Source organism: Petaurus breviceps, unplaced genomic scaffold (assembly GCF_028583685.1).
Source record: "Petaurus breviceps papuanus isolate PSGF00001 unplaced genomic scaffold, PetGlider_PUasm1.0 91133, whole genome shotgun sequence".
NCBI classification, from domain to species: Eukaryota; Metazoa; Chordata; class Mammalia; order Diprotodontia; family Petauridae; genus Petaurus; species Petaurus breviceps.
This window is the reverse complement of record NW_027187419.1, coordinates 37,203,212-37,223,828: the sequence shown is the minus strand read 5'-3', so window position 1 is coordinate 37,223,828 and position 20,617 is coordinate 37,203,212. Positions and strand designations below refer to the sequence as shown.

The 20,617-nt window shown below is 42.5% G+C and overlaps 1 protein-coding gene and 1 pseudogene across 3 annotated transcripts in view; both read right to left on the bottom strand.

Moving 5' to 3' along the window:
• The window catches only part of NRGN (neurogranin), a 13,037-nt gene extending 6,476 nt beyond the window's left edge, over nucleotides 1-6,561 (bottom strand). The window contains exons 1-2 of one of the 3 annotated variants that reach the window (XM_069080703.1): nucleotides 6,375-6,561; nucleotides 100-326 (exon numbers count right to left, since the gene is read on the bottom strand). In XM_069080703.1, coding sequence (XP_068936804.1) covers nucleotides 105-326; nucleotides 6,375-6,389 — 237 coding nt within the window. In that variant the 5' untranslated portion in view covers nucleotides 6,390-6,561 and the 3' untranslated portion in view covers nucleotides 100-104. Of the gene's footprint in view, nucleotides 1-99; nucleotides 327-436; nucleotides 712-6,374 lie in introns of those variants that run through there. The other 2 variants (XM_069080702.1, XM_069080701.1) reach the window with 2 other exon arrangements.
• Nucleotides 6,562-12,024: 5,463 nt separating this feature from the next.
• On the bottom strand, nucleotides 12,025-19,375 carry LOC138154770 (60S ribosome subunit biogenesis protein NIP7 homolog pseudogene; annotated as a pseudogene).
• Nucleotides 19,376-20,617: the final 1,242 nt, after the last annotated feature.

The following is a 20,617-nucleotide window of genomic DNA, read 5'->3' as shown; positions in this document are numbered from 1 at the left end:
TCCTAATCCACGGAGGACAGAGGTGGGGGTCGAGGGAATATTCATGCCGGGAAAATTGGGAAAGGGATCTGGGGATAGATGGTGACACTTAGCCCTTACCTGCCTTAGTCTCCGCTGGGGCCGCCTCCCGCGCCCCCCCGGGCGCCCCCAGAGCCGCCCGCCCCCCCGGGGCCTGGGCCCTTCCGTGCTCGCTCCCCACTTTTGATCTTCTTCCGAGCCATGTGGCCCCGGAAACTCGCCTGGATTTTGGCAGCTGCTGCGTTGGCACCAGGATCGTCCAAAGGGATGTCCAAGATGTCGTCGTCCGGCTTGGAACAAGCGCTCTCCTGGGGGATTGGGGAAGAAAAGAGGATTTGCTTGGATAGGGTGCGGTTGGGTGTTGTAGGGATGAGAAGAGACTCCAACTGGATGTTAGAAAAGCTGGGGTGGGACATACCAGGACGCAGAGGGTTTGGGTGACAGGGCTTCGTAGAGACTTGGGAAGGGACGTTCTTGGGGTGAACTGTGCCAAGGCATTTGGGGAGGTTGAACTGCAGACAAGAAGAGATGGGGAGGAAAAGGAGGCTAGCATGGGAAAGAGAGTAGCCGTGTACGGGGGATAGGAACCTGGGGACAGGAAACCTGGGTGGAGAATAGTCCTTAAGGGACCGGAGAGGGCCCTGAGACTCACTGACCACAGTCATACCCTAGCAGGAAAGGAAACCCAAGACTCGGGGCTGGAAAAACTGCCAGTAGGAATTAGGAGATGGGGGAGGAGCTGGACAGCCAGCCATATTCTTATGGAGAAGCAGAAACAACAGGAAACGGAGGCAGGGATCATAGCTCCCCCTCCCGGTTCTGGTCCCCTCAAGATCCACTTGATCAGAGACTAGATCTAAATCAGAGCAACCCACACCAACCCAGATCTTCCAACTTTAACACTTTTCTGCGGGTATAGTTTTGTTAGCTGTAAGACAGAGGGGTTGGACCATATGATATCTGAGATATCTTCCAAATATAAGGGATCCAGGCTGGAGAATCCCCACCGCAGAGAGGAATCAGCAGCATTTTCCTTATTTGGAGGCTAGGTGTGATTGTGTGTGTGTGGGGGGGGGGGGGGGGGGGGGGGGGGGGGGGGGGCGTCTTGTCAGAGGAGCCATTTTAAAGAAGCATTTTGTTCTACTAAGTCAAATGCTTCTATAGCAGCAACAACAATAAATGGGAACTGGATTTTCTACACCTTTCAGTCGATTATGTCACTGTAAAAATGGAATATGCTGTGGAATACTCTTTGGAAAATTTGCCAGTTCTTTTCTCATACTTTCATCAACAATGCTTTCCATGCTGATGTAGATTATTTTCATAAAAATTTTGTAGAGATATGAAAGTAGGCATATGGGTCAATTTTTATTGGTGGGAGTAGGCTGCAAGTATTACTAATGAATTTTGAAGGAGAAATTGCTGAGAGACTGTCCACAGAGAGACATATGACCAGGAAAAGAAGTGGGCTGGTTCAGTAGCAAGATCAAGGGATAATTGAAAGATAGCTCATACACTCCAGTGATATCGGTAGAATGTCAAGAGATCTAGAGGAAAACCTCCAACATAGTGGTCAAACTCTGCTCTTTCTTCCCTTTCCTCCTCATGGAAGGACAACAGCAGCACAGAATGAGAAGAGGAGATGGGATGCAATCTGCTCTAATGGAGGGACTATACAACTGGTGGAAGTAGTGAATTAAGGGGATTGCATGAGCTCACACAAATTTAGATGCTAGATTTAGAACCAAAGACCACAGGCTCACAACCTCAAGGAGTTTGAATATCTCAGCTATGGCCAACAGGTTTGGGACCCCTAGATTAACAGGTTTCATTCTACTACCTTCCTTTCCTACCCAGACTGCTCCTCCTCCAGGAAAGACTTAGAGACAAAAAAAGAGAGGAGACAGTTTAGAAGTCCAGATGGGAAAAGAAGCAGAGGAAAAGACTCATTTCCACCTACTAAGGGGAAAGAGGAAATACAAACTGGAGCAGAAAGGCCTTTCTATGGTGTGTATATGAGAGAATGAATCAGGGACAGCATAAAATGTGAATAAACTGAACCACAATGCTAGATTAAGCAAATTTAAAAAGAAGTTCTTAACCTGAAGTCTGAGGGTAGATTTCAGGAAGTCCATGAACTTGGATGGAGAAAAAAATTTACAACTTTATTTTCACTAATTTTTTGTTTCCTTGGTAATCTGTGCAATTTAATTTATTCATTAAAAAAAACATTATTCTGAGGAGTCCAGAGGCTTTGACAGACTGCCAAAGGGATCCATTACACAAAAAAAGATTAATTACCCCAAGTCTAAGGCTACTCTGACCTCCAAAGGCAGGAGGATACCAGATAGACTCATGGCCTTCTTGAAAGCTGCCCTTAGGCATGGCTGGGACTGGGGGGACACATCATTAGTTTGGGATTCAGAATAGATCGGAGGTTCATGGGACTTGTGTAGTCTCAGCTTCTCTTCCTTCCCTCTTAGAGTTAGTTTTATTTTGAGGTATGTAAGTTAGGTTCTGATCCTCATTTCTAGCAACCTTCTTCCAGTTTCTTAAAGACTTTCAATGGTGACCTTGATTCTCCTACTGTCTTTATGTATGTGGGAGGGTAGGGGTAGAGGGAAGTTGTTGGACATTTTCACCCCATTTCCAGTTCTGAGGGTCCTAGTTATCAAGTTCCCCTCTATGTTATGTTATATTTGTCCCAAATCTTTTGGGAATAGGTAAAAAATAAACCCCAGGCAGAACTTAGGCAATTGGATTTGAAGACTGCCTTCCCATGGTTCCTCTTCTTAGAAGAGGTGATAGGGTGTATATATTTGAGACTGAAGAGTAGAGAATGATCCCCCCTGGAGCAGAAAAGAAATAAAATAGACACAGTATTGGGGAAAAGGAGGAGATGAAATAGGAATGAGCCTATTGCTTCTCTAGAGTTTCAGCTGACCACTTCCTTAGGGCCTGGTTAACCTGGTTGTTAGAGATTTGGGGAACACCAGTTTAAATTCTGTATACCTGAGTCTAATTTAGCAAAAAATGACCAATACTAACTCTCACTTCTGAAATATACTTATCATGCTCCTATTCCCATCCTCAACTGCTTTTCTGGGCCTACAACTATATTGGAATCTTTTTGACTGGTACATAAGTTTTTCCCTTATTCATTATCTCAATGGATTGTCCCAAGCTTTATAGAAAAGCTAGAGTGGTGACAATGTCCTCCTATCTTCTTTGGTCTAGAACATTCTCTGTTTTCTAAGTTTACCCTTCTCCTTTTTCTTCCTTAGATTCCTAGGACCCAGGTCCTCCTCCCTCTCCCAACTCTCAAGTGGTTTTTCTGCTCCAGAGCTGGACACACACTGATCACCACTAGTACCACTCTCTAGAACCTCAGCAGTTAAGGGAACAAGGGTTTTTTTGGAGGTGGGGGAAGAGAAGTATCCTTTCCTAGAAGGACTGATGTCAAACCTGAATCCACCATGGCTGGATTCAGATTGAAAACCTGTTAACAGCAAGCAAAACTCTCCCCCACCTGACCTACTTCTAGCACCTCCTTTCAGTCTTCAGGGACCAGCCAGCCCAGCAGAAGAGAAAGGAAAGAAGGAAAGGGGAGGGTCTCAGTTCCAGGGTTGGTTCAGAAGCTATGATTCTGTGGCTTCATTTGGGCCACCTCGGTTTTACCTAGCAGGATCTAGGGAAAGAGGGAGGTAGTTGGAAGAGAAGATGGACAGGAGCTGGGAGGTATTCTGCATATTTTCATGTGAAATGAATAGTAATAAAACCAGAAAACTTTGGAAATTAATACCTATAATAATTGCATCAACAGGAAAGGCACTTCCCCCTCTACCCTTTTTCCCTTTGGAGGTCTGCCCTTTCTTTCCTAACATCTTTTTGTTCCTATCTAAAGTAGGGCTGGACCTTTCCCAAATTCTACAGTCAGAATCAGTAGGAAATTGTGCAAGTAACATAGAACAGGGAGAGAAGAAGGAGAAGGTGGAATAAGACTCAGGTTGAGATTGAATAGAATTTAGGGATCTTATTTATTTAGGGATCTTTTGATCCAATTTTCTCATTTTACAGATGAGAAATGTGGGCCCAAAGAAGTAGTGTGACTTACCCATGGTCAGAAACCCAGTCAATGGCAGACCTGGGACTTGAACTCAAGTATCCTGATTCCCATTCTGTTCACACCATGCTTAGTCTTAAATGCCCAAGATGTCCTATGTGGCTTCTCTTGCCTGTTCCAGTTTCTGTATGGGATTCAGCAGTGGTCCCTACAACTAAATCTGTGAATTTTACTAAGGAATTTTCTGAAGTAGGAGGGATGGGACAGAAATTAACCACCTCTATTCCAACTATATACTCACTTTACAATTCAACCATGCTTATACCTGCTCAGCCCCCATCTTCTTCCCTGCCCCACCCTATGAGCCTGTGTCCACACTTCCCTTTCCCAGAGAAGAAGAAAGGCTAACTCAGCACTCACAATCTTGTAACCTCATTAACTCATCCAGTTTGCCTGATAAACCTAGGAGAATAAAGGATGCAATGAGGAACCCAGAGAAGGTGAATCCCCCTGATGTAGGGGTATGTATGTGTGTATGTGTGTGTGGGAAAAGGTGAGAGGAGGAGGTGATCCAGTTCTAGAGCTTCTTGAATTTCCAAGTCATTGGGCTGTAGGAATGACAGCAGGGTTGAGGAGAGTCCCTAATTTCTCTCAGTGAACTCCTCTTGCCTTTATTAAAAATCTTTCCAGGAAGGGCTCTATTCTTGGTTGGACTCCTCTGTCTATGGGGGGCAATTTGGGTAGCATCCCCTTGATCCCACTTGCTGAGAAGGTAAAGCAAGAACTCTAGTTACGCAGAGGAGTAAGATTATACCAAAGAGAGGTTCTTTTAGGCAATGGATGAGTGTTGTTCCTGGAGTCATGAAGATTTGATTTAAAATCCTGCCTAAGATACTTCTTAGTTGTGCAAATTAATCTCTCTCAGCCTTAGTTTCCTTATCTGTAAAGGGGTATAATAGTGCCTACATTACAGGGTTTTTGTGAGATTCAATAAAATAATATGTGTAAAGCACTTTGTAAACCTTAAAAATACTGCATAAATTCTAAATATTATTGTATTTCTCTTCCAGCACTAAAATTTTTCTTCAGTTCTGGTATCTGTACTCTTTGTTCTCACCTTTCAGCTCATTTTATTGTTCAGGAAGTCTTTAAATCTTTTCCACAAACCCTTCCCTTCCTCTTCTCCACTCCTTTTAGTTCCCTGAACTACTCCCAACTGGTGGGCAATGGGGCTTGCCACTTGTTAGTGGCAGAGTCCCTTTATACAACACTCAGATGGTTAGAAAGCCATCTTCTGGACAACCAATATCTATTCGCCCAAAGCATTTCTTCCCTTCTTCCTCCAAATCCTACCTCACCTAAAAATTCTTCCCTCCTTTCCTCAATTTCCTTCTGTCCCTTTCCTGGTGAACTCACTGAATTGGACCATTCCTCCCACATTGAACCTTTTCTCACCCCACGGTCTGATCTCTGTCTTGAGTGACTGAGGCCCCGAGCCCATAATCTTCCCGAGGGAGCAATCCTACTGATTCAGACTAACGAAAAGGTGTGAATAAAGCACGATTACCCAAACCGTTCCTAGGGCAGCTAGACAAATTCTTATTTGCTACGTTCTGATTTCTTACGTGGGCGGGTGATAAATTACAGATATTTCCTTCGCTCTCCTGCAGAGACCTCTGGAGGTCATCTCAGCAAATCCCCACACCTTCCCCGAAGCAGAAGAGGGGGAGGGCAAAGGAGATAGAACCCTCATTCTGATTTGCTTCTTGTCCAAGATCACTATTAACCAATTAACTGATGACTCCCACCGTGGGCATTGTTAAACTCTTAGGAGATTGGCAGTAGGTGGAGACTGAACTTAAGCCTACAAATTCCCAGGGAGAGATCCACCACAACCTTCTTGTTCTTGTGGTCTCCTATCCTTCTTTATCTGAAAGTGCCTCCTGACAGCCTAACCTCCGTCCAGCCGCTGCTTCACCTTGCCAAGACTACAGTCTGTTCGGGTCAGGTGAACTCCAACAATGAAACAACCAAAAAGGTTCGTGTTCTAACCACAACTGCTGTCTCCGGGAATCGTTCCCAGGACTCGGAAACCTAGAGAGGACGCCCCCCGCCCCCACCTCCTCATTTTTTTTTTTTCTCCAAGCAGCTATCCTTTTCCCTTAGCCGACTTCCCAATTCCCTCCCTAGGCTCGCCCACCCACTTCCCTGTCTTATGATGCTTCAGGGGTCCCCTGGCTCGGTTGACCCACCAGCACCCTTAGACCCCTCCTCTGGTGGTCTTTGTATTTACCGTGCAGCAGTCCATCCCGACCGCAGGTCTGGGCTGGGCGGGGCTGGGGGCGGGGGCAGGGGCGGTGAGCGATCGGACGCGCTTCAGGGACCCTGGTTTCCCGGCTCAGGGTGCAAAATCCGCTCCCGACTCTATTCCTCTCTCTCCCGCGCTCGCGACTGCTCTGGGATGTAACCTGAAGCCCACAGTAGGGTAACCAATCAGGAGGAGCCTTAACTTGAGTGGGCGGAGGAGAGGAGAGGCTACGCTTTGAGGCTCCGCCCCCTTTGTGCCCTCTTTTCCCCCCTCCCTACCGCCCCCACCAGTGTCAGCCCCAGCCCCTCCACCTACACACCTTCCTCTATTCCTCCTACACATCTACAGCCTCCCAAACTCCCACGGAATAATCCCCACCATCTCCGCTCCCCAATAGAGCACAGAGTGACAGACAAGGAGTAAGGGAAACAGAACACCCCCGACCTTTCAGAGACGCACACCCTTCCATCTGGACATACATATCTTAGTACAGTTACCTGAGGCTCCAGCTCTTTCAGAGAGATATCCCCCCCTTCTGTTTTCCCCCACTTAGAGATGTGCCTCCCCCAATCCTTTCTTCCATTTTCCCCACTCTCACTCGAATCTCCAAAGTAAACATACACACACAGACCTCGCCAAAATATCGGAAGATTGTTTTCTCTTCACATCCAGTACAATGCAGATATATTCATCCTGCAGGTTATGAAGGCCAGTGATGGACACGTAATTATACACAAAACCACAAAAATTCAGATACCCCACAGAGAGCTGTACACCCACACACTGCTATACTCTACATAGATTAGCTTAATTACATATAGTCACCCTTCCCCCACACACACATCCTGCCCAGAAAGACATATATGCAACTGCAATATGCAAACCTGTGATACACAAACTACTGGGTACTTCGAAATACACTTTACATATACATGATGGATACATATTTGTAAGAAGAAATCTTCAAGAACCATCTCCCCATTATCCCTTGCACCTCCCTTAGAGAGCTGTCCTCCTAGAATCTGTTCAGTGTCTCCTACCCCTTGCTGTGGGGTAAACTCCATCAACGTTGGAGGAATCCTTGGCTCTCAGATACCCACCCTCCCCTGCCCTTCTCTGTTCATAACCTCAAGCACGGTGAATCATCAGGATTCTAGTTATCTCTCTGGGGTCGTGGAATTGTTAGTGGAAAGAATTCAGGTATCCTGAAAGGTTGGGAGAGAGGTATTGTGGGGAAATCCCCATAGGAAGGAAAATCTCATGTCTTGGACCTTAGGCTGTCCCTTTCAGAGATGTAGGTCTGGTAATGGTGCAGGATATTATATGAGTAAGGGTAAGGTATTTATGAGGAAAATGGAAAATTCTAAATCAAGAACCTAAGGGAGGGAAAGAGAATTGCTGATAGGACAGTTCAGGGAAGAAAGAAGATGGGTGATGGAGCTCTGGAGATACCTTATAATTAAGCTCATATAGGGCACAGTGAAAGGTGGGCTGGTGAAAGCATAGAGGTTGGTTCCCTTACCTGAAAGGGTAGTATGGAAGTTCTTGGGACCAAAGGGGAAGACAGGAAAATCTAATGGTTAGCAAAGGGTGGGGAGAGAGTTAACTAACTTGGTTCTCCAGAGCTGAATTGATGTTGGGTTTCCAAAGTTTACGGCCATGAGAGTCTCCCTCCTCCCCCCAATTTATTGAAGGTCCATCCATATTAGTGAGAATTCAATCAATTCCCAGTACAACATACCATTTTCTCACTCTAATGAACCATAACTTACCACAGGGACTCAAGCTTCTTACCTAGTTGATTGGGAGTGTACATGGCCTTAGGCTGGGTAACTTCCCTGATGGACTCTATTGCTAGGGTCCTGTGGGAATGGATGGGGAAATGGGAAGGTGGGTATCAGGCATAGTCTCTGTGCTTCTCTCTTCCTAATTTAGAACTGAGGAGTTTTGGGATTTGGTGAGTTTGCAGTAAAGTCTCCCAAGTTGCTAGGCAACCTCTCTCTGCAGGCTGTGCTGCCTCCTGGTCCTTCCTCCTGCTGGTCAGAGATGGTGAGGGGGTGTCTTTGCAGTGAATCCCCCCCTCCAACTCTAATACCTGTGTCACTATCCTTTCTCTCTACATAAATATTGTGGTGTCTGGGTGGGGGGATTGGTCTTTCCAGAAGATCCCAAGCCTACACAGGAGAGTGGATATTGTGGCAGTTGCCAGTCCCAGCAACACAATCAACACCACAGCATCAGCCCACTTCAAATACTCATGCTATGCTGGCCATCGTTCCTGTCATGGGGGATGGGATGTCTCTAAGATAGGACTAGACAGGGCTGAAGACATACATATGCAGAGAGATAGACACAAAGATAGCCTTCTTTCCACACCCACGGACACATCTACATAGATGCAGAGTCACAAGCAGACATAGACTATTGCATACATGTGTATAAAGATAGTCATGGACACTGCAATTATATTAACACATTTACAGAGGCAAAGACACTAAGCTGGACTCATGTATACCTGGTGTCTCATACATACCCCTGCTGCGGTCAAACACTTCCTCTGCAAAGGGGGCTCTTCTCTTAACTAGATAGGCAGAATCTATAATTAAATGAAATAAGCATTTATTAGGTACCAATGTACCAAGCATGATACTAGGCACTGGGGATTCAGAGACAAAAATGAAACCATTTCTGCCCTGAAGGTCTTTACAGCTTAATGCGAATGAGGGTAGGATGGAGAGAGGGGAACATTTACACAGACAAATACATTGTAAAAACTATAAAGTGATTTGGGTGATCAGGAAAAGCCTCATACAAAAAATAGCACTTGATCTGCAGCCTGAAGAGAGAGGATTTCAAGAAAAAGGGAGAATATTCCAGGCACAGGGGAAAGGTATGAAGGTGGGAGCTGGAATGTAATGTACAAGGGGGAGCAAGTTGGCCAGGTTGACTGGAATATAGAGTTCATGAGGGGGAATGGTGTGAAATAATTCTATAAAAGTGTGTTGGAGCTAAATTGGGAAGGTCTTTGCAAAGCCAGACAATGAGAAGGGGCAGAGAAGGTAACAAGTATTAAATACCTACTATGTGCCAGGCACTGTGCTAAGCACTTTATAAACATTACCTAATTTGATCTTCATAACAGTCCCAGGAGGTAGATGACTCCCATTTTACAGATGAAAAAACTGAGGTAGATAGAAGTAAAGTGACTTGTTCCAGGTCACACAGCTAGTAAGTGTATGAGACTGAATTTGAACTCGTCTTTCTAACTCTTCTACTAGCACTCTTCCCACAGAAGGGCTTATATTTTCTTTTAGAGAAAATAGAGTGTCCTTGAAGCTTTTTGAGTGGGTGAATGGCATGGTCACCCTTGTGCTTTAGTAATACTAACATGGCATCTGTTTGGAAGATGAATCAGAAGGGGGAGAAGGGGACACAAATAAGGAGGCTATTATAATAGCTCAGGTGAGAGATGATGAGAGCTGGAACCAAGATAGTTGAGATACAGTTGGAAAGAAGTGGAGAGATGCTAGAAATTTAGTGGTAGAATTGACAATACTTGGCAACTGGACGGATATAGTGGAGTGAAGGAGGATGAAGAGTAAAAATGATGCTTAGGTTGAGCACTGGAGTGATTGGCAAGATAGTGGTTCCCTTAACAGATATAGGGAATTAGGAAGAGGGAGGGCTTTGAGGGGGAAAAGAATGAGTTCTGTTTAGGACATGTTGAGTTGGAGATGCCTACAATACAGCCAGGTGGAAATGTCTAACAGGCAGTTGGTGATATGGGCCAAGAGTTTAAGAGAGAGATGAAGCCTAGATATGTAGATTTGGGAATCATCAGTATATAGGTGATAATTGGACTCATTGAAATCATCAAGGGAAAAATGTAGAGAGAGAATAAAAGAGATCCTTAAGAAGGAACCCAGGGGTACATAGAGGATGGGTCCTCCTTTGTGATTCTCTAAAGGAGACCAAGAAGTAGAATAGATGGGAAGAATGATCATCAAAACCTAGGGAACATTGAGCAATCAGGAGAAGGTGATGGTCACCAGTGTCAAATGATACAGAGAGGTCAAGAAGAATGAAGACTGAGAAAAGCTCACCAGATTTAGCAATTAAGAAAGTGCTGGCAATGTGATAGTGAGAGTTAAGAAATAGTATATGCTAGGGTTGGAAGCCAGATTGCAAGGTGATACATAAGTGAGATGTGAGAAAAGAGAGGCAACTAGTGTAGACAACATTTTTCAGGAGTTTGGTGAAAAGGAGGCAAGATATAGGACTATAATTCCAGGGAATATGTGAAGGTTTTTTTTGGTCTGTACTGTAATTTTAAGCTCCCTGGCAAAGAAAGTCCGTTTCTCAATTCTGTAATCTATAATTTGCCTGGGGTCACACAGCTAGTATGTGTCAGAGGTAGACTTGAACTGAGGGGATTCTAACTCTGAGGCTTGTTCTCTTCCCATTATTCCAAATTGCTTTTCAACTGAAGGTTGGGGTTTTTTTTTGGTTAAGGTGTGGGGAGACTTGGTCATTTCTGTGCACAGTAGGCAAAGAGCCAATGAATAAAGAAAGACTGAAGATTATAAAGGAAGAGATGTTTAAAGAGCCAAGTTCCTTAAGGAATCAGGAGGGATTGACAAGGACACAAGCCAAAGGAGCAAAGGGAAAGACAAACTCTGAGACTGGAGCAAAGGAGGATTAAGTGGAGGGAACTGGAGTATAGAACTGAGGGAGAGGGGGCTCATGATGGATATCCTTAATTTTCTTAGGAAAGAAAAGCAAAAACTGCTGAGAGAGAAGAGAGGAAAAGGGCAGTGTAGGATGCTTGAGAAAGAAGAGAAGAGGCTGGAACAGCTTCTAGGGGATTGTGATTAGGAATAATTAAGGAAAAACATAAGGATGGCTATACATTAGTGAGGTACTACAGAGATTAGATGACAGAAATTTGTGGTGGACCTTTTTAGAATGGTGAAATGCTTTCCTCCATCTGTGTTCAGGAACACTTGGGTAGGGGCAGAGAAGACCAATGGTGGGGGTGAAATGGGGTCTGGAAAGCAATGTGTGACAATAGAACAAGGAGGCAAAGGTAGAGAACAGTACAAACTTGAACTGGCTAATCGTCAAGATTCTTTTTCAAACTTGGTATTTAATTTAATCATTATTGTTAAACAAAAAGGGTTTAAAATGCTTCACTTTTCTGCTAAACAAGCATTCATCCTGCAGTTGCTTACAACCATAGCTCACACTTCTATCTTACTTTTGTGTTAAGTACATTAGCTCCTTCAATCCTCATTACAGTCCTGTGAGGTAGGTGAATCTAGTCAAGTGGCTTGCACAGGATCACCCAGGTGCTAAGTGTCTGAGATGAGTCAACATTTATTAAGTGCCTACTATGTACCAGGCACTATGCTAACACTGGATCCAAACCCCAGTCTTCCTCCTTTCAAGTTCAGTGTTGATCCACTATGCTCTGGTACCTCTTGCAATCTCGACAATGGCCAATGGAAGATCAGCTGTATACATAGGTCATAGTGTTGTGAATAGTAAGTCAGTAAAAGCGTGGATTTGTAGTTTAGCTGCTCCCACGAGAGGAAAATTAAGGTCTTTCCTCTCCGTCACAAGTCCATAAGATGAATTAAATCAGTGTGTCTTCATGGTGCACAGATTCCCTACTGTCAGTTTGGTGGAACATGACAATTGCCACATGGTCCACCTTCCTGCAGTCCTGTGTAGACTTTGCTGCCACATCACAACACAAAGGGACATCTTTCATGGTGTATACCACCAGTCTCTGAAACTATTAGTATTTTCTGTGATTCTGTACTGGCCAGACTTCAACACATGTTGTTCAGTTGTTTTCAGTCCTGTCTGACTCTTTGTGATCCCATTTGAGATTTTCTTGACAAAGATACTAGAGTGGTTTTCTATTTCCTTCTCCAGCTCATTTTACAGATGAGGAAACTGAGGCAAACAGGGTTAAGTGACTTACCCAAGATCACACAGCTAGTAAGTGCCTGAGGCCAGATTTGAACTCAGGAAGATGAGTTTTCCTGACTTCTGGGCCTGGCACTCTATCCACTGTGCCAATTCACTGTCCTTTAACATATGGTTCCCATATAAGAATTGCTGCTCTGTTCCAGGTTTCACCCATACTTTATGCTTTGCATAATATTCCAAGTAATTCAGGGCAATAATTCGCAATCTGAACTTCTGGTTCTTAGTGAATTTTACAAATCAGGTCCCCAGATAAATCAGCTTCTCCATTTCTTAAACTGTCAGTTTAGGAATCTACTCACATTATAGATTTGTTCTTTATGGAACTGGAAACACTAGGTGCCATTGGGTCAGTCTACAAACAACTGAATATTTTCTCCAAAATATTTCAAGAGCTTCTGGAACAAGGTTCGAGCTTCTTCCTTGGTCAGGGGTTGTATCTTGCCAATAGTCAAAATTTTTAAGGGAGTATAGTGAGGCTAGAGCAAGGGTTATAGACTAGAAAGGAAGGGAGAGGTAGAGTGACTAGAGATTAGGATAATGTGAAAAATGATTATTAAATAACCAATTATTAGGGAGATCTAGGATTATTTTCCTTTTTAAGGAGATCTCTGACCTTGTCCAAAAATTTATCCCACCTAGACCATCTTATCTAGGTGTCGTTGTTGCCTCACCCCACTAGAAAAACTTTATAAAGAATTTAACTGGGGTGAATTTTAGCCCATTGTGTTCTCCTCAGGCTTGTGTGGGGGTGGGGAGGTAGATCCTTTGTCTAAATTGTCCACTTTTGGGGGTGGTCTGTGAGTAAGTGAGGTAAACAAAGTCACATCCCCAGCCCCTCATTAGAATAAGTCCACCCTTCATTATAATATTCATTCTCTTTGTTAATCTATCAGAGCTGATTACCTTCTATCGGGAATGCCAGCTCTTTCCTGGACACATAAGCTTCAGGAACTCACCATGATTCTTCTTTGCTCATCAAAGGAATAAATAAGCCCATTTTATAGACTATTTTCTAGCTGTAGTTAATAAATTATAATTTACCCAGAAACTGTGTCTCAGAAATTTTCACTTGCCACAATTAGGACAAATACTTTATTTAAGAGGTATGAGGATAGAAGCATAGGTCATAGTAAGATAAAGTAATTTTAGAGTTCTAATATGGATGTGCAACACATAGCAATGAGATTAAGGGTAGCTGAGGTGGAGTGTATGGTACAGGTCATGGGAGTTGAGGAAGCTGATGAACTATTTCAGGATACAACTATAAGGACAAGGGGTTGGAATGATCCATGATTCACAGTACTGAACTCCTTGAGAAAGGAGGGAGAATGATCTGAGGGCCAGTAGATAACTTCCATCAAGATCTGGAAGTCATGGTAAATCTAGATGTTGTGAAGCTATAAAAAGAGGAAGCAGGGGGTTGACCTGGAAGTGGTAGGCAAAGAGCACTGGTAAAATCTACTCATCTTTCTGGCTCAATGAATAGGTGAGCACAAGAAAAGTTGTATCTGAGAATGAAGAGGGCAACTTGAAGGTCAGTGGCTTTGAGGAAGAGCCACATTTTTATGAATGAGAGAAAACGGATGGATTGTGAGAAAAAGAAATGTATAAGAGGAAAGGCAGTTTGCTCCCAATAGAAAGAAGGCACAATGAAAGGGGAAGAAAGCAACGAATAGAGAATCGGGAATAGGGCTGAAGTGAACTGGGAGGAGGGAGCAGAGAGTGGCAGCAGGAGAAGAGAACTTTCAGTTGGGCAGGAAAACCAACTGAAACCCATGCATTTAGAGGAGAGAGTTTGCTAGCATAGGACAATAGATGGCTATGACCTTTCAGTGCCCTAGCCTCCAGTTAAGTTGGAGATTTGGGTGTGCTGAGGCACTGTACCTGGGATGATGGAGGTGGCCCAAGATGTCCAGCTGTGTAGGTTGGTCAGGATGGTCAGAAATTGAGAGACAGTGGTTTCTAGGCCTTTCCTGATTGTGTAGTGATTGATTTGTTCATCCTCTATCATCAGAGACAGCTCTGTTCTGCCTTGGTTTTTTTCTGACTCAGTTCTCTTCCTATCAGTCTAACCACTCCTTCTGTATCTTCTTTGCTGGCTTATCATCTATATCATGCTCCTTAATTGTGGGTGTCCCCCAAGTCTCTCTCCTGGGCCTTCTTATCTTCTTTTTCTATACACTTTCTTAAAAATCCTATTAATTATAATATCTATAAAGATATCTCAGAGATCTATAAATTCAATCCCAGTCTCTCCCTTGAACATCGGTTCTATATGCCGCTTACATACTGGATATTTCATATGGTTGTACCAGAGACATCTTAAAATTAATGTGTCCAAAATAGAACTCACTTTTTCTCCCAAATAAAATTATCTTTCACACTTCCCTACTTATTTAAAAAGCACCATTGTTTTTCCAGTATCCCAAGTTCATAACCTTGGTGTCATCTTTTATTCCCCACTTATCCTACATATATAATCAGTTACTAAATCTAGACCTTTCTACTTCCATAGCCCCCTTCTCTCAATTCACAAGTTTATCTTAGTTCAGTCCTCATCCCCTTTCACCTAGATAATTGCAACAGACTTGGTCTTCTTGCCTTAAATCTCTTGCCACTTCAGTCTATCCTCCACACTGTTGCCTAAATGTTTTTTTTTTTTAAGCAATCGGGGTTAAGTAACTTGCTCAAGGTTACACGGCCAGTTATTATTTCTGGGTGTGGTGCTGAGGATATGAGACCAGATTTGATCCAGGTCATCCCGACACTGGAGCTGGTGCTCTTACTCGCTGAGCCACCTGGCCGCCCCATAAATGATTTTCTTTAAGTATAGAACTGCCTCATCATTCACTTATTTGGTAAACCCTAGAGGATCCTTATTGCCTTCTACATCAAACCTTTGGCTTAAGAGTCATTTACATAAGACTCTCCTCATTGGTGGAGATTGATTACTTTGTGCTCCTTGCTGCAGTGAGAAGTAGAGTTGGTGAGAGATGAAAAGAAAAGAAATCCTTGTCTCCTGGCTTCTAGCTTCCAGAGAGAACTCTCTTCAGGTCACTGAAGGGAGAGAAAGACTCTGGGTCAAAGCTGATGGGTGGAGAAGCTTTCAGCTTCTATCACTGGGGCTTCACACAAGCCCAGAGCATTTAGTAATCAATCTCCACTACCAAGGAGAGGTTTATGGAAATAGCCATGTGAGGCAAGGATTATATAAGTTGAGATACATTACTCCCCTTTCTGAATTTTGAGCTCTAGCCAAACTGACCTTCCCTTTGTTCCTTGTACACCACATTCCATCTCCCTTCTCAGGGCATTTGTGCTGGCCATCCTATGTGTTTGGAATGTACTGCTCCTAGTTATCGTCTCATAGCAGGCCTCTCTTCCCTCAAGACTCAGCTCACTGAACACTAACTTCTTCACAAAGCTTTTTGGGAACAACAACCTCCCAAACTACTTTGTATTCACTTTGTATTTATATTCAGTGCTATTCTTTATGCTATACTGGTCCCCTTCTCCCATTGGTGAGTGCCTTCCAGGGCCTCCATTTTGGGAAGGAACTCTGGCTGGCCAACCTTCCTTCTCCTCCTTCTGTGCTTCTGACTTTTCCAAAGGACCCCTATGCTAGGTGCCTTCATTCTCCCCCTTTACCCTTTCCAGGTCTCTTTTATATGTACCCCTTAGAATGAAAGCTTCTTGAGGACAGGGGCTGCCTTTATTTTTGCTTGTATTTGTGTTCCTAACACTTAGCACAGTTCAGGGCATATAGTAATACTTAATCAATGCTTTTTGCCTTGTATCTTACTTTTTTTCTTTATATTTATTCTGTACACACACACACACACACATACTTTTCCCCCATTAGAATTTAAGTTCCTTGAAAATAGGGTTATGGATTTGTATTAGTGTGCACCATACCTGGTACATTGTAGGCTATTGCAACAAGCATTTGTTAACTTATTTATTAATATTAAATGTATCAATAATTTATCAACATTTATTTATTATCTCTCCTTTTCTTATTTGTATAACCTAGTACTTAGTCCAATACCCGGAACATAGTAAGCACTTCAAAATGTTTATAGGTTGATTGATTAGTTGATTTCTAAATCCTCATTTTTTTTCATCTGTAAAATATAGTAGTTGAACTTGATCTCTAAGGTCCTTTCCAACTCCAAATCTGTGATCCTAGAAGACCAGAACAAGAAAATTGGGGCATTTTTACTACAATAAGTGAAACAGGGAGCAAGAAAGTGAGAAATCCAAGGTTTTCAATGGCAAGTTTGGGACTGTTGATCCTGACCCTATAAATATTGCACAGTGCTTTGTGGTTTATAAATGACTTTTCTCACAATAACTCTATGTGCTAGGTGGTGGTAGGTGACCTAAAGATGATTATTCCCAAACTATTAACCTCTAAAATGTCTATCCTCATGACTCACTGTGGCAGGGAAAAAATTCTGGGCTTTCAAAGACTATTCTAGAGGAATATAAATTCTGATCATTTCTACCATGTCAAAAAGGATCATAGGATCATAAGTTTAGAACTGAGAGGGAGCTTAGAGGTCATTGAGCCCAATCTCCTAATTTTACAGATGAGGAAGATGAGACCCTGAGTGGTCAGATGACTTGCCCAGCATCAGACAAGGAGTGTCTGAGGTAGAATTTGAATACAGGTGTCCCTGATTTCGAGTCCAGCGTTCTACTTAGTATACCAGTCTCTGCAACAGAGGTCCTGTCTAGCTAAGTATGGAGAGACTCATCCCTTGTAGGCTGGCCACTTTGGGATGAATTATTTGACCATGGTAATCTAGAAGACAAAAATACAAAATAGTCTTCAGTCTTGTGCTACCCCTTCCCACACTGGCAGCAACATTAACAGTTACAGAAAAGGAAGCAGAAGATGATAAAGGTCATTTGGTTTTCAGATGTTCTGTGAACAGTAATTTAGCTTTTGGTATTCTAAATATGAGTTTATATCCAGTGACCAAAAAGAAGGCAAATTACTAGAGGAAACCAATTGTATCAATTAACCAACAAACATTTATAAAATGCCTGTACAATATGCCAGGTACTGTGCTAAATGCTGGAGACACAAAAAGTGTCTAAAGACAGTTCTTGCCCTCACAGACCCTACAATCTAATTAATTGTTATGTTCTTATAGATGAAACCAGAAGACAAAAGGAAGTTGTGGCTAAAGAAAAGGATGATTTACACATTCTCTATGGAGAGGCAGATAAAGAAGTTGTTAAGAATTCGTTTAGTTGTGTGTCCAAAGGCAATAAGAAATGTCAATTTCATAGAATATTTGATGATCTCATATTATCCTTAGCCCACAATAATGATTTTCTTCTTTTAAAAAATTACTGATATCTTTTGTTTTTGTATCACCTTAATTCATAAATATAACTTTTCTCTTTCCCCTACCCAGTGATTGAGCCCTTATAATAAAGAATAAAAAAGAGAAAGAAAAAATAGTTTGGTAAAACCAACACATCAACCATATCTGACAGTATATGCAATAGTCCATACCCATAGCCCCCCACTTCTAAAAGGGAGGGAGCGAGGTTCATTTTTGAATCTTTCTTCTATTGATTACTGCCTACAGGTGCTTTGCCAGAGCATCCGGTGAATCTAACCCAGGTTTCTGTGTGCAAGAATAAAATTGGCTTAATGTGAAGGTATATGTAGAACCTATATCAGATCACATGTGGTCTTGGGGGGAGGAGAGAGGGAGGGAGAAAATTTGGAACTCAAAAATTTGTGGAATTGTATGTTGTAAACTAAAAATAAATTTAAAAGGAAAAAAAAGAATAGCAGTGGCCCCCAGACCTCTGATACCACAAAGCCATCATTGGTGTATGTTGGGGGACCCTTTTGTGAAGAACAGGCCAGGCATTCCTGACACTGCTATCATCAACCCAACTACTGAACAATTTCCAATCATAGAAAGAATAAGTCTGAGAGCTGCAGGAATAGCAATACCCATTAGACCACTGGATTTCATTTTCATCAGCTCCTGCTATCACATCCAGGGGAAATGACGAGCCTTTGTGGGTGCTTCAGTCCTTGCCTCCTCAGTGGTCACAGTTGCTAGAGCCCACAAAAGAAAGATCTTACCATTAGTGTCCTTGGGAGGGGATATTGTTATGTTTGTTCTTTGTTTTCAAAGAGACAGAGATGATGATATGACTTGCATTTGACTTTGATTTGAGTGAGAGAGGGTTGTGCAAGGTCACCAGTTTCATTTTCTCTTCCAGAGCCATTTGGGTTCAGTGACCAGATATTCATCATGACAACTGGAGATGACCGAGTATGCAATGGGAGACCCTGGCCCTTTTAGGCTAAGGCCTTTTCAGGTTTTCACTTTGAGTGACCATTCAGTGAATAGTCCTCTTAAAGAAGTGAGTCAAGGGATGACCTTTTTAATTAAAAAAAAAGATCAAACTGGAAGGGAATGATGCTTAGGGTTGCTGGTCAAAAGAGAAATACTTACTATTGACATTTACTTTGAGCCAGGGGGGTCCAAAATGTAGCCATTAAGTGGTGTTTGGGCAGGGACCTATTGTGGTCCAATCTATCACCTTCCTTCCTTCCTTCCTTCCTTCCTTCCTTCCTTCCTTCCTTCCTTCCTTCCTTCCTTCCTTCCTTCCTTCCTTCCTTCCTTCTTTCGTCTTTTCTCAAAGACGAAACCTTAAACCCATTTCACTCTGGGAGGTGATAAATATTTAAAGAGTGCCTACTGTGTGCCAGACACTAAATACTTTACAAATATGATTTCATTTGATCCTCACAACAACCCTGGAAGGTAGGTGCTAAACCATCCCTGTTTCACAATTGTGAGGACAGTGAGGCAAGTAGAGGTTAAGTGACTTGTTCAGGGTCATATAGCTAGTAAGTATCTGAGACTGGATTTGAACTTCACTCCAGACCTAGTGCTATATCCTCACTGACTCACCTTGGCCAATGGCTCAATGTCAGAAATAGACATGGTTTTATTAATGGAAATGACTCAAAAGCAGATGTATTCTCATTAGCTTTGCCACCGCACCCTAAAAAACTGGTCTTTCTATCTGAGTTAGAACTGAAAACTCCTGTATGTGTGATCTTCCTCTATTAGAATGGGAGTTCTTTGAGAACAGAGATTGTCTTGCTTTTCAATTTGTATTTCCAATGTTTTGCCCGTGGTAAGTACTTAATAAATACTTTTTCATTTGTTCATTCATTCTCCAGAGTCGAGTTTGGTCACTATAATTACATAGCATTCAGTTTCATGTTTTTATTGTTTGGCTCTTAATCTTTAGTCACTGAATACATTATTTTTCCCGGTTCTACTTATAGCACTCCACACATTTATACATCTTCCGATATCTGTATTCTATAAGTATACTTATTGTGAACTCCTTGAGCAGGGTTTTTTTTTTTTTAACCCTTTTTTGTATCCCTACTGCTTAGCACGATGCTTGACTTATAGTAGATGCTTAATGCAAGCTTGTTGACTTGACTAATATTCTATCACATTTGCATACAAATTTGTTTAGTCATTCACTAATTGATTGGTTTTTATTTTGTTTCAAATTTCTTTCTTTCACAAAAGTGCTCTTATTAATATTTTGGCATGTATGAGACTTTTCTTTGACTTCTTTCTGGTATATAGTTAGTAGCAGGATCTCATAGCATCTCTCCCTTCCTCTCTCTCTCTGTCTTTTTCTGTCTCTCTCTCTGTCTCTGTCTCTCTCTGTCTCTCTGTCTCTGTCTCTCTGTCTCTCTCTCTGTCTCTCTCTGTCTCTGTCTCTCTCTCTGTCTCTCTCTCTCTATCTCTCTGTCTCTCTCTCTCTGTCTCTCTGTCTCTCTCTCTGTCTCTCTGTCTCTCTCTGTCTCTCTCTCTCTCTCTGTCTCTCTCTGTCTCTCTCTCTCTGTCTCTCTCTCTCTCTTTCTCTCATAATTCCAAACTGTTTTCTAGAATGGTATAGATTAGTTCATAGACCCTTTAAACTGTATTAGTGTTCCTGCTTTTCTGCAGCTCCTTCAATATTGACTACTTTTATTTTTTATCCTTTTTGTCAGGCTGCTAGTTATGAAGTGAAGTCTTAGATTTGTTTTGATTTACATTGCACTTATAAATGATAAGCTTTTGCAAAAAAGGCCACCCTGAAGATACAACTATTGACACCAAAAATGGGAAATAGATAAAAGGACAGACATTGACAAAGACTATCATCATTTCCTAATG